Source organism: Phocoena phocoena, chromosome 1 (assembly GCF_963924675.1).
Source record: "Phocoena phocoena chromosome 1, mPhoPho1.1, whole genome shotgun sequence".
Classification (NCBI taxonomy): domain Eukaryota; kingdom Metazoa; phylum Chordata; class Mammalia; order Artiodactyla; family Phocoenidae; genus Phocoena; species Phocoena phocoena.
In genome coordinates, this window is record NC_089219.1 from 11,452,373 (window position 1) to 11,466,298 (window position 13,926).

The 13,926-nt window shown below is 53.2% G+C and overlaps 1 protein-coding gene across 2 annotated transcripts in view; it reads left to right on the plus strand.

The window, feature by feature from the left end:
- Positions 1–13,926, plus strand: part of KAZN (kazrin, periplakin interacting protein) — a 461,225-nt gene that overhangs the window by 387,563 nt on the left and 59,736 nt on the right. For both annotated transcript variants that reach the window (XM_065875265.1, XM_065875272.1), the window contains exon 3: positions 8,424–8,560. In XM_065875265.1, coding sequence (XP_065731337.1) covers positions 8,424–8,560 — 137 coding nt within the window. The remainder of the gene's footprint in view (positions 1–8,423; positions 8,561–13,926) is intronic.

Sequence of the window (13,926 nt, forward strand, 5' to 3'; positions counted from 1 at the left end):
GAGCGACGAGGATGCTCCAGGTGGGGAACAGCCAGCGCAGAGATGCCGAGGGACGGGCAACGTACATGAACCAGGAACAGCGAGGAGCAGTGGGGCAGGGGTGGCTGGGGAGATCACAGAGATACAGGTGGGGGTGGGGGGATGACAGGTCACGTGGCCCTGATGGGCCATTCTAAGGACTGTGCTCTCCCTTGAGTGAGACGGGCCATAATGAAGGAGCAGAGAAGTGACATGACCTGACTTGCACGTTAAGGGGACACTCCCTGCTGAGTTGACGTAGACTAAAGGGCTGGGAGACCAGTTCGGAGGCCACTGCACGACGCAGACACGCGGTGGTGGTGACACGGACCAGGGTGGGGACGGAGGAGTGGCGAGAAGTGGCCAGATTCTGGTAAGATGTTACAGGCAGAGCTGACGTGGCTCTCTGATGACTTGGGTGTGGGGCGTGAGAGAAACAGTATCAAGGAAGATTCTGGGGCTTGGGTCCAGAGGAACGGGAAGGCTGAGGTCCCCATGAGCTGAGTTTGGGGAGACAGAGAGGAGCGGGTTGTCAGGGGGCTTCTCAGGGACTCACTCTTGGACGTGTGAGGTTGGAGATGCTGTTAGACACCTGGCGTGGGAGGCTCTTGGCTCTGAGTGTGGAGTTTGGGGCGAGGTCCAGGCCGGGAAGCATCAGCATATGGGTGGATTTAAAGCTGGGAAGCTGGATGAGCCCGGCCAGGAAACCGTGGTACAGGAGGGCCGAGCCCGCTGATGCCTGGAGGTCAGAGGGAGGGGAGGGGAGCCAAGAGACAGCGACACAGCAGCCAGAGACGGGAGAAGAAGCCAGGAAAGAGGGGCTGGGAGCGTGCAGAGAAGCATCCCCCATGCCAAGGAGCGCATAGGCGAGGACGGTGGGGCTCGTGGCTTGGAGGTTATCGGTGACCTGGAGATGAGCACGTGTCCGAGAGGACGGCAGGAGGGGCATGGACGCACGGGGGCCACAGTCTTTCCAAACTTCTTTGCTCCAAAAGGAAGAAGAGAAGTGGAATGAGAGCTGGAGGGGAAGGGGGGTCACATGCAGTTTTTCTGTTAAAGATGTGAGAGGGAATTGCATGTTCATGGGATGTTGGGATAAACCCAGTGCAAGGCACGGTCCAAGAACCCTCACATCTGAGTGGGCCCTTGTCCTGAAGGGAGACCTGGTCTCAAAGCCTCCTGCCTAGCCAAACATGGCAGCCTTGCCGGCTCAGGGGGCCCCCAGGTTGGGCAGAGGGAGCCGAGTGGGAGGGTGGCCTCTCCAAGGCAAAGGGAAGGCACAGCCGTGACCAGGCTGATGGCAGGGTAGCCCCCTGGGAGAAGCAGACACCTCGCTCCCGTGCAAAGCACAGTGTCTGGGGTCTGTCCCCAGCCCTGAGCTCCTTAAAATTCTGCAGGTGCCCCGGGTCAGAAGGGAAGCTTTGGTCCACTTGAGTCTCCTTGTGTCCTGCTGGGACATGGCAGGAACAACGTGAAGTGGCCGTGGACACGGTTCACAGAGCCCTGGGTAGTTTGGCAAGAACTGCAGCCATGTTGCAGTCAGCCCTGAGAGCATCGAGGCTCGGGGTCCTATCAGGGGCCACAGGGAAATTAGCCTGCCATGTCCCACCCCGGAAGGCAAGGAGAGACAGAATAAAGGGAAGTAGAACCTTCTCTGCCCCCAGGACCCCGGAAATATTGGATGCTTCTCAGTGATGGCTGTGGACCAGGTCCCCTCTCCTTCCCAGGCTGTCTACTTTGTTCAGTCATTCATTTGAGAGTCAATCCACCGGTATTTACTGAGCAGTTACTATGTGCCAGACACTGTTCTAGATGCTGGGGATACAGTGGTGAACAAGGCAGGCCAGGTCCCTGGTCCCAAGGAGCTTATATTGCTCTTTGGGGTGGACATAAAAATATGTAAGTAAACTCAGTAATCCTTCATCTACCTTTAACCCAATTGAGGGAAATAGTCTGCTCTCTCACCTTTAAGCTTGCAGGTTGGAGTTTGTCTACCACCATCTCATTGATGTGAATGGACTGGTTTTCTACCAGTTGAGAGAATTGCTTCTTTCTCTTTTGGTTAAACGGAGTTGACCTTGGTTCCATGGGATGCAGTGGTAATTGGCACAGCATTGACCCAGAAGAGGCTCACCAAATCATTCTCAAACATGCCAACTCTGATCAGTCAGTGATGGCTGCCTCCCCGTCCGAGGCAGACCTGGCAAATCTGCGTTTCCCTCCCGTCGTCTCATGGCAGACATCCCCAATCAACCCAGGTTCCTATACAGCCTGGTTGATTAGTCATGTCTGCATGGACACAGGATTGGAAAATGAGAACCTGTATTCCAGATAGTTCCCTTTCCTGCCCTAGGCAGGAGGTTGGAAAGGTCACACTGCCTAACTTTTTAGCCTGCACTTGGAGAGAGGAGCTATGGGGGATTATGGAAAGATCATGGGCCTGAACGTTGAAGTACTGGGGTCAGGTGCCAGATCTGCCTCTCGTTGGCCATGTGAGCTGGTCAACCCACCTCACCTGGCAATGAGAAGAAAAGGGGGGTTTCCATTTGTGAGGAACAGAGCTGCCCTAGGTCAGACCCCAGACCGCCCAGCCAAGCCCACATCTGACCTGGCTCAGCGGGTACAGTTTTCTCGGTCACCACCAGTGGCTGCCATTTATCCAAGTGAGTGGTTGGCTTTCCTTTGCTACGTAAGCACTTCCTGATGGGGCAAGTCTGCTTAACCTTTGTAAAATAGGTTGAACCTTGACCTGTTCTGAACTCACCTTACTCAGCCCTCAAACAGGAAAAAGCAAGATAAACTAGGCTATACCCATCCCAGGGCCATAAGTCTGGGATCTTTTACTTGCTTCCCTGGGCTGCGGCCTCCTTCTCCCTGCCCTGGCTTCTTCCTTTGGTCCTTGTCTCAGAATGCAGCCTGTCAGCCAAGTCAACCTGTATCTTCTGAGACTTTTGGGGGCCTGAGTGCAGGCGTAGGAGCTGAATGACAGGAAACGATGCTAACATTCAATGAGCACCTGCTGTTGGGTAATGTCACATAGAGCCTTAAAGGTAGAGAATATCATCCTCAGCTTAACAGCTCAGGAAGCTTTTGCTCAGAGAAGTGACCTGCAAATAAGACCCTCCAGGTTGGACAGGGTAAAGGCCAGACTGGAATCCAGGGCTCTGTGAATCTGGAGCTGTGTCTTTCTGGGTTCTCTTCTCCCCAGTGCTCAAGGTCCCTACCTGACCGTTCACTCAAGATATGGCAGTCTGTTCTGTATAGGGCAGAAATGATTATACTTTAATCCTCCATTCTAGAGATAATTAAATTTTGATAGGCAGACTCCAAAGCCGATGCTTTTAACCCAACTGTGTTGGCTTAAGAATCAGGAGACCTGGGCTTATTCACTATGTGATATTTGATACTCTTTCCCTCTCTGGGCCTGTTTCCCCGTCAAAGGGAAGTTGAGCTGGAAGAACATTTTGGTGGGTGTGTATTCAGAGTGGTTTACCAAGCCCTTCTGGCTCCCACCTACCCACCCCTCCTTTCCCAGAACCTGTAGATGCTGATCAGGAATGTTGAGTGGAAAAGAAAGGCGGCCCCCTGCTGGTGGCATCTGGGATTGTCATACACAGGCTGAGGTCTGCCGGACCCTGTTGGCCACCCCTCCCGAAAACTGACCCAGTGTTTGTCAGGGGTCCACCAGGCTGGAATTTTCACAAGGGGTCTTGGCCGTGGACCATCCAGAAGCAGGCCAGCAGTCTTCTGAGCTCAGACTAATGGGAAATCTGACCTCATGGAATGAGACCATGCCTTGGGCTGGCTGAGGATCCTGTAAGCGGGAGGGGGTGGCTAGTGGAGGATTCCTTAAGGGCTGCTGACGCACACATGCACGCATACACACCCTCCTTCCAGCAGTCACGGAGCAGTCATGGGGTGCGTATAAGAATGTCAAACCGCCTTTAATGGAAACCTCCCCGCTTGGGACTGTAAGACAGCTGCAGAAACAGTATCTTGTAGCACGAGTAACTGGTGTGAATATTTGGATCGTCCACTGGTTTTATGGATCGATGAAGGTTCTGTGTTCACAGCGATGTGCTTTCACAGTAGGGGTGATGGAGGAGCGTGAGTAGTTCAAGGTCAGACACCAAGGATGCAAGTCCAGGGTCTGCACGGGTCTTGGTGTGTCAGTTAACCCTTTGAGCCTCAGTTCCGTCCTCCATAAGGCAGGTGCAGCCCTACCCCCAGCACAAAGTCCCGAGGAGAAGATGAGGCCAACCGGGCTGTGCAGATTTGTTGGGGGTTGGCAGTTTGGGAGCCAGCAAAGCTGTGGGACAGGAGGGTGCTGGGGACAGGTGGGCACTGCCACTCACTGCTTGGCCATGTTCCTTAATCTCCCTGGATGCCCACTTCCTCATCTATAATGTGGACTGACTTCAAAAGGTAGTTGCGAGAATTAAGTGACAAAAACCCATCGGGGGCTGAGAGCCGTGCCTGGCCCATGGGAATTGTTTTAATATCTAAGGAATTGAGGTGCGGGGAGGTTACGTGATTTGCTTGAGGTCTCAGAGCCAGGGAATTCCCTCATCCGGTGGTTAGGACTCTGAGCCAGGGACAGAACCCAGATCCTCTGACCCCAGACCAGTGCCCGTCCGCCCTGCTGTGTGGTGTTGGGCAAGGCCATGGGCATGTTTGCGGGGGACAGTGGTCAAGGAGAAGTTGTCTAGGACCTCAGAAGTTAAAGGAAGCTCACGGAGTCCAGCACGCCCATCCTGGGGGAAAACCGAGGCTGGGAGAGGGGAAAGCTGACAGCCTGGTCCCTCACTGCCTGGCAAGGTTCTCACTGCAGGCACTGCCCCGGTGCATAAGGAGAGAGCCCCTCGTGCTCAGCGTTCCCTGTAAAATCCCTTACTCTCCAGGCCCACGACCCCCAGAAGCTCAAAAGCCAAGAATTACCCTGCGCTGTTCTCTTTGCCTGTCAGCTGTGGCCTCCCGTCACCTGGGCACTGGAGGAGGGGGTCTGTTTTGCCCAAGGCTGGAGTCAAGGGACCTTTCTTCTCTCTCTGGTCCCACCTGCCAAGAGTCGCATTTGCAGAAGTTAAACTGGGGCTGACACTGCTCCACCCTGCGTCGCATCTGGGTTAGGGGCTATGGCATCCCAAGCCAGGGAAAGAGGAGGGCGTCTGCTGTGGAAAGGCAGAACTCAGAAGCTTGGGAAGAGTGATGGCCCCAGAGAAGCGCCATCGTCTTGGGGTCATGGTTGGGGCCCTGGTTCCACCCTCCAGCTCATGCAAACATCCAGCCTCCTTGAGTTAGAAAAATCAGTCCCTCCTTGCACACCCTCCCTCTCACCCCCAGAGTCCCCACATTCCCAGGAGCCAGGCTGGTCTCCTGCAGGGTCTACTGGGCATGACATCACCTGTCACCATGGCAGTGGTTCCGGCGGCCTAGTTGCTGGCATGGGACACACCTGGGTGAAGCTGGGTGGCCGGGAAGGAGAACAGAGCGCTGGGGAGCTTGGGGCCGAGGCAGGAGGAGGCTGGTCACAGAGAGAGACCGACATGCTCGTGGACCATCACCTCATCTTGCATTAAGGATGTTTGGAGATCGTCAAACAGGGTTTTGAAGGAGAAATAAAAGCATGCTTATGACAAAGGAAGGACGCATTCCACTGTGTAATTTTCATAGCTGTGTGTCTGTAGTTTAAATTATTTCTTGGGGAGTCTGTCAGGCTAAGTGCCTTATTTCCCTAAAGAGTTACAATACCTGTTCCCCTCTTCAGGGGACCCCCACATCTGTTGGGGATACTTGGGGATGTTCAGGCTCGATGGGGACACACGCCCGCTTTCCCACCTCAGGCCTGTGGGGCGTCCCCAGGTGCTCGCAGGTCCTCCACATGAGTTTCCTGGGTGGGTTGTGGACATTTGTGCTTCTGAAAAGCTGGGCAGACGGCACAGAAGCTTTTTGGTTCACGCCATGGTTCCAGAGGCACCTTGTCTTTGTTTTTAAATGATCTTCACCTGGCATCATTCCGCGAGATTCAGCTTCCGTGTTTTCTCGGTCCGCAGCCTGGCAGGGTCCAGCCCAGAGTCAGGCCTGGAATTCCGGCCACGGTGACCTAAGGTGCTGCTCAGCCAAGCTGGCCGTGAAGGGGACAAGTCCAGCTGTAGCAGCCAGGAAGCGCAAAGCTGGAATTTAAAGGGCCCCCCAAGACCTGCGGTCCCCACCGCAGGGGTCTCCCCAGGGCTCCTTGCACGTGACGACACTGCCCCAGCTCGCCTGCCTCTTACCCTGTTCTACAGGGCGGTCCTGGTGGAGGTAGGGGGTGAAGATGCAGCTTATGTCAGGCACCGAGCCAGAGCCCAGGGTCCTCGGTCCTTATGCCGTACTTTTTCATATCAGAGGCTGAGTTTGCAGGTTCACTGTCCGGGACAAGATGGGGTGGCACCGCCGTTGCCTGCCCGCTATCACTGCCCTCAGCTAGCCGTGGGGCTGGGACCCTCTGGGGTTTGGGGGCTTCTCTGCAGAGGCGGCATAATGTAGGGTCAAGTGTTTGGGCCTTGAAGTCAGATGTGGCTGTGTGACTCTGGGCAAATTACTTAACCACTCTGTGCCTTCTCACGCTGGAAGCTTCCAGAGCCAAGGAGTTGCTTTGCCCCCTCCCCACCGCCTCCACAGTTCCTTCCTCAGTGTTCTCTCCACAGAGGGGGGAGGGGATGGAGTGCTGGGAACCCTGGGGAAGGCAGTGGGGCCCGCCCTGCACAAGCCCAGGCTTGCCCGTCTCCACTCCCTTCTGTACAGAGCCAGTGCCTTGAGGAGAGTCCGGAGGGAGCAAAAGCCACACTGCTGCCAGGAGGCTGTGTGGAACACAGGGCACCATGTCTGTGTGTCTGTGTCTGCTTGTCTGTGTGACAGCTTTATTGAGATACAACTCACATAGCATACAACGCACCCATTTACAGTACGTGATTCAATAGTTTTTATTATATTCAGAGATGTACATCAATATTAGTGTATTTTCATCATGCCCTTTGGCCACGCCTCCATATCTCCGGCCCCCGGCCCAAGGCAACCACTAGTCTAATCTGTGTCTCCATAGGTTTCCCTATTCTAGACACTTCATTTGAATGGAATTATATGGCACGTGGCCGTTTGTGACTGCCTTCTTTCACATAGCATAATATTTTCAAGATTCAGCACATTGTAGCATGAATCATTACTTCTTTTTATTGTCAAATAATATACCGTTACATGGATGTACTACACTTTTAAACATTCATTCATCAGTTGATGGACATATGGTTGTTTCAGCATTACAGCTGTTATAAACATACATACACACGTTCCTGTGTGGACATACGTTTTCAGTTCTCTTAGATATACACCTAGGAGTGGAACTGCTGTATCATAGGGGAAGTTTACGATTCATCACTTGAGGAACTGTCAGCTGCTTTCCACAGAGGCTGTACCATTTTCCATTCCCACCAACAGTGTATGAAGGTTCCAGTTTCTCCGCATCCTCGCTAACACTTGTTACTGTCTTCTTTTTATATTTTAGCCATTCTAGCGAGTATGAAGTAGTATTTCATTGTGGTGTTGATTTGTATTTCCCTGATGACTAATTATGTAAACCACCTTTTCAAGTGCTTATTGGCTATTTCTTGGAGAAATGTCTGTTCAGATCTTCTGCCCAATTTTTAATTGGGTTATTTGTCTTTTTATTATTGAATTGTAAGAGTTCTTTATATACTCCAGATATAAGCCCCTTATCGGATATATGGTTTACAACTCTGTTCTCCCATTCCTTGCACTGTTTACTTTCTTGATGGTATCCTTTGAAGCACAAAAGTCTTTAATTTTGATGAAGTCCAGTGTATCTGTTTTTTCTGCTGTTACTCATACTTTTGGTGTCATAACTTGCTGTGTGGTTTTAATCAAACACTTTTCCCTGTGAAGGAGTTGGAGCAGACAGTGGACTGTTGGGCTGGGCTGAGTTCTGTTGGGCTCAGACTGGGCCCTGGGATTTCATTTCAGCAGGAAGTAAAGGATCCCATCAGCTTCCTGGGCCGTGGTTAGAGACGGGGGAGCAGAGGGTTCACAAGCTCACCAGGCCTCCAGCTCTTTCCTTCTGCGGACCTAGGCAGTTCAGGGCGGGGACAGACATTCACTCAAGGACTTGCTCCCCTGGCTGGGTCAGTAAAACTGAGAAATGAGAATTGGGACGCTAGGGATAGGCGGGTCTAGGTTTGAATCTGGGGAATGCCACTGAGTAACATAGGAACCTGGGAGAGAAACTTCCTCTTTCTGAACCCTGTTTCCTCGTCTGTTCATAAAAGGGAAGGAGACGGGGTCCCTTCTCAGCGTTCGGGGTGACAGGCAGCTAGGATCTCGGGAACTAACTAACTCGGTTCTCTGTCCCCCAGCGATGAAAGCCGACCGAAAGCGCCTAAAGGGTGAAAAGACGGACCTGGTGAGCCAGATGCAGCAGCTGTATGCCACGCTGGAGAGCCGCGAGGAGCAGCTGCGCGATTTCATCCGCAACTACGAGCAGCACCGCAAGGTCAGCACGCAGCCCCCGCCCCTCCCCTCCCCCCACCCACCAGCCCCCTCATTACCTCCCCTCCCCCACCCGGCACAGGGTCTGGCCTTGAATCTCAAAACACAGATGCACTGCTCGTGTCCCCTTATGCTCACTTGGGGAGGCCCCTTGTCAGGCCCAGGTCTGGGCACTGAGATGAACAGGCACAGCCCCTAGTTACGGCTCCATGTCTCCTGGGCAAACCAGCTTGGACAGGAAAGCGCAGTCAGTGACAGTGTGCGTTCTGGATTCCGGCTAGCCTGGGTTCAGATCCCGGTTCCCCACGTGTGTGCCTTTGGGCATCTCCCTTAACCTCTCAGAGCCTCAGTTTCCTCATCTGCAAAACAGCGATCATGGTGCAGACCTTGCAGAGCTGTGATGAGGACCGTATGAGATGATGGATACAGGGCATTCAGCATAGCGCCTAGTGCATGCTAAGTGCTCAGTGACTGTCAGCTCTGTGTCTTACTAATAGTACCATGATGAGAGTGTGAAAAAAGGGCTGGGGAGAACAATGAGACAGCAGGAAATTCTGCCTCCTGGGAGAGAGTCCTGGAAGACTTCACAGAGGCGGTGACATATAGGTTGGGCTCTGTGGGGTGAGTAGGAGTTTCTGGTCAGATGACCAAGGACTTTGGTTCAGTAAATATCTGTCTGGTATATGTGCTGTGGTCATGCTGAAGAGGGTCCCAAAACTTAAAGAAAAAAGAGTCAGTCCCCACAATGAAGCAGGCCTTAGTAAGCTGCTGTGTCTGCAGGGAGAGAGTTGTAACCTCTGGTGAGCGGGGCAGAAAAACTGTTGAAAACTGCGCTTCAAGTACATCATACCACGTGACAACAGCTATGACCAAGGTTTGCATGTACTCCGTGGAGAAAACGGAGGTGGGAAGCTCGTTAAGTTTCCTCGGCCGTGGGAGGTTTGAGTGGTTCTCCCAGTGGTTGGTGGCCTGGTTGCATGAGTGCATTCACGCGTGTCTCCTCTGAGCTAGACTGTCAGAGATGGCACTTAAATTTAAAAGCTTCAGCCCCACGGCCCACTTTGGTGTTTACCAGTGACCTGCCCTCTCACCTCCCAAGTATACAGATCCCTTCCTCTCCAGGATGAAAACAGCCCCGGGGGAGCTCTCTGGGCCAGGCACCCACAGCCTCTGACTGGTCTGGAGCTCTTGGTGCCCTGGGTGCCAGCCCTGAGCAGCAGGGCCCCAGCTTCCCCTGCTTGTCCTTCCACAGTAGGTGAGCTGGGTCCCTAGAAGTTGGCCTCCCCGGGCCTGTCACTTGCAGACAGAGTGTGGCATTAAGTCAACAACCTGTGGAAGCAGAGAGGAGGAAAGGGAACCCCCGGCTGCCTGCTTTCTTGGTCCTCTTCTGGGTCACAGACTTCCGGCCATGTCCTCACTTGGTAGAAGGGACAAGGGAGCTCTCTGGGGTCTCTTATAAGGGCATCAATCCCATTCACGAGGGCTCCACCCTCATGACCTAAGCACCTCCCAGAGGCCCCACCTTCTAATGTCATCACATTAGGTGTTAGGATTTCAACATATGAATTTTGGCAGGACACAAACATTCAGACTATAGCACCACCTGCCTCTTTCTTGGTCCACCTCCAACCTTTCTACTTCTCCAGCTGGAGGGCCCGTAGCAGGTCCCAGGAGCCTGGTCCTTCTTCAGCAGGTGAGGCAGGGAGAACCTTTACTTGAGTGGCCCCATGCCCATCAATAGGGAGACATGGTCACCCTTGTTTGAGGGGAGGGGACACAGGGCAGGGGCCAGACAAGCAGCCCACGGCCATACCTACTTTTGGTGATTTGCTGGCCCCAGGGGCGAGGGGCACCGGGCTGAACTTGTCCTTGACACTGCTCGTCCTCAGATCATCAGCTTCCTTGGTGTTTTAGGGCTCTTCAGAGAAGTAATATATATATATATTAAGATTTATTAGAAGGAATTGGCCTACATGATTGTGGAGGCTGACAAGTCCTGTGATCTGCCTTCTACAAGCTAGAGAGCCAGTGGTGTCATCCAGTTTGAGTCAAAGGCCAGAGAGCCGGAGAGCCGACTTGTAAGTTCCATCCAAGGGCAGAAGACCCATGTCCCAGCTTAACTCTCAGGTAGAAAGCAGCTTCTCCCTTCCTCCACTTTCCATTCGGGCTCTCAACGGATCAGATGATGCCCACTCCCCCAGCCCCTGCCACTGGGGAAGGCGAGCTACTGAGTCTACCAGTTCAAACGTTAATCTCATCCAAATAAACCCACACAGACACACCCAGAAATGATGTTTGGCCTAAAAGCTGGACACCCCATGGTCTGGTGAAGTTGACGCATAAAAGTAACCATCACGGGCTTCCCTGGTGGCGCAGTGGTTGAGAGCCCGCCTGCCGATGCAGGGGACGCGGGTTCGTGCCCCGGTTCGGGAAGATCCCACATGCCGCGGTGCGGCTGGGCCCGTGAGCCATGGCCGCTGAGCCTGCGCGTCCGGAGCCTGTGCTCCGCAACGGGAGAGGCCACAACGGAGAGGGGCCCGCGTATGTCAAAAAAAAGTAACCATCACACTTGGCCTGGGAGGCAGGGTGGTACAGTGGTTAAGACCAGACAGTGGGTTAGACTCTCACCTCTGCCACTTGCTAGCCATGTGGCCTCATCCCTAAAGCCAGGATAATGATAGCAACTACTCAGAGCCCAGCCTTGTCAGCACTAAAGTTTCTGGTACACAGAAAGCACGCCAGGGGAAAAATGCTTGTCGTTGTTATTATTATTATTATTATTTTTTTTGCCTCTGGGGGATTCAGAGTCAGGCATTTGATCATGGAAATTCCACAGTGGGTTTCAGGGCCCTTCTGTGGGTCTCTCATCTATCTACCACTGCCTGGTGTTGGTCCCCCTGGCAAACCCAGAGAAGCACACAGCCATCTGCTCTCAGGAAGCCTCTGGCCAGGCAGGAGCGGGTCCTGGCTGACCGCACACAGACCCCAGTCATGGACCCTGCCTCTGGGAGGATGGTAGAGTCTCAGTGAAGAAGCAAGAACCACGCGGAAAATTAACTCAGATAGGACCTTCTCCGGGGTCCGAGGGTCCCAGACGATCCAGGAACCGGGGGTGGGGGAAGTGTCCCCTGAGAACATGCACCTTGAAGGAGGACAGATCCAGATCAGAAAAGCAAACAGGCAGGAATTCCCTGGTGGTTCAGTGGCTAAGACTTGGCGCTTTCATACTTTCACTGCTGTAGCCTGGGTTCAGTCCCTAGTCAGGGAACTAAGATCCTGCAAGCTGCGTGGCATAAATGAAAGAATGCATGAATGAATGAATGAACAAACGGATGAACGGAATGTGATGCTGATAAAAGGCTAAGCGGATCAAAAAAGATGGCTCTGTTTAGATAAGCACCCTAACAATGCCAGTGACGACGGCCACCTTTAGAGGCCACCTGTCACCACCTGACACAGGATCATATTAATGATGGCAAACATTAACTGTGCACTTGCTGTATGCTGTCTTGGTCCTAATCTCTTTACATTTGCTATTTTTAATAGCAACCCTATGAGGTATGATTCTCCCCATCATCCCCCTTTTACAGAGGCGAAAACTGACTTAGGTCGAGTCGCCAGAGGGACCTCAGCTCCCAGGTTGGCATCCAAGGTCCCAAACAGTTGGGCCGAGTCCTTCCTTCATAAATTCCGGCCACCTTGATCCCCGTCAGGTTTCAACGCCCCAGGCAGGTCTCCTTCAGTTCCTTTCCTGCCGCCACTGCCAGCAAGGATTGAGACTCCACCACACTATCTGCGGGGCTGCAGAAGTTATTTTACCTCTCTGGCCTCAGTTTGCTCATCTGTAAAATAGAGATAATCACAGACTCTGCCTCACAGGTGCTTGTTTAAATATGATAATGCATCTGAAACCTCAGCACCGTACTTGACATGTGTACAAAACATTCCGTGACAGTTGCTACTGAGACTTGCACTCCTGCTGCCAGAGGTGTGATCATGGGAGGGGCTGTCAGAGTTTTCACCAAGGCTGAAAGCACCTACATACAGCCTTTCCCCCCAGCCTGGAACCCTCAGTCTGCTCACAACTAGTGGAGCTACTGACTGCAAAGAGACACAGAGACAAAAATGATCCTGAGGGTCCTAGTGGACCTTCTTCCTAATTCAGGGGTATGTGGTAGGCAGCCACTAGTACACCAGCCAGCTCTCAGTGGTTCTGATCCACACACTTCATTTCATGGGACATTCCGGGATCTAGGCTTGCTGCTAGGTGCTGAGGATAGATGCTGGGACGTGGTCCCCAGCTCCAGGGGAAAGAGCTGGTTGGTCCACCATGTGACCCAGGAGGCCATACCTGTCAGCTGTTGCACTGACCCCACCTGAAGACAGCTTCAAAGAGAAAGGAGAAGAGAAATAACTAGCGGTGGAGTGCCCCTCTGCACGGAGAGCCTTGGTTCCAGAACCCGAGAGTACAGCTTTGCCCGGGCTTTTGCTATAATGCCATCTTTTGCTTTGCATCTCGCATTACCGGTCTCTTCTGACCATCACCCTGGGATGTGATAGTGTCGTTCTCTCATAGATGAGGTGGTTGAGGTTTGGGGAAGCTGCATTACTTGTTCAGTGTCACACAGCTTGTAGCGGATGGAGCTGAGACTTCACACCCAGGCATCCTGACCCCTAGGAGACACGTCCTGGAAGGAATCATCCCCCTGACACACACACCACCTCCTCTAGACTACACTGAGAAGCCTGGGGCTGGTGACACAGACACCTGTGTCCTCCACTCACCCCAGCTGGGAGAGCTGTCCTGGGACGGCCTTTGGAGTCAGTCACAGCTGCTGTCAAACACGCTTCCTTTTACTCAGCAGTGTTCCTTGGCTGCCGTCTGCCAGGCTGCTGTTCTGCGACCCGGGTGTCTGCCGATGACCTGGAGTGTGCAGGAGGGCTTTTTGGTGTAAGCTCCTCGGGCACAGGGATTTTTCTGGTTTGTGACTGCTGGTAGCATCCACGAATATTGGTTGAATGACCAGTATCCGGTACCAGTATGAGAAACAGATTGGGAACAGCTGAGGCTGCTTTCTTAGCCAGATAGTCAGGGAAGGCCTCTGGGAGACATTTGAGCAGCGTCCTGAGTGCATGAGTGAGTGCCTGCTGTGTCCCCGGCACCGTTCTGAGCTCTAAACTTGGATTATCTCATCCAGTCCTCACAATAACACCCTCAAGGACGGGTGCTGTGATCCCGTGTTACAGACGAGGAAACTGAGGCACGACAGTTATTGCAGCTTGTCCTTGCAAAGCCAGGATTCGACCCAGACTCGCTCTCTTTCCCAGGAACCTAAGCCATAGCTCCAGCTCTGTGACAGCCATGCAGAA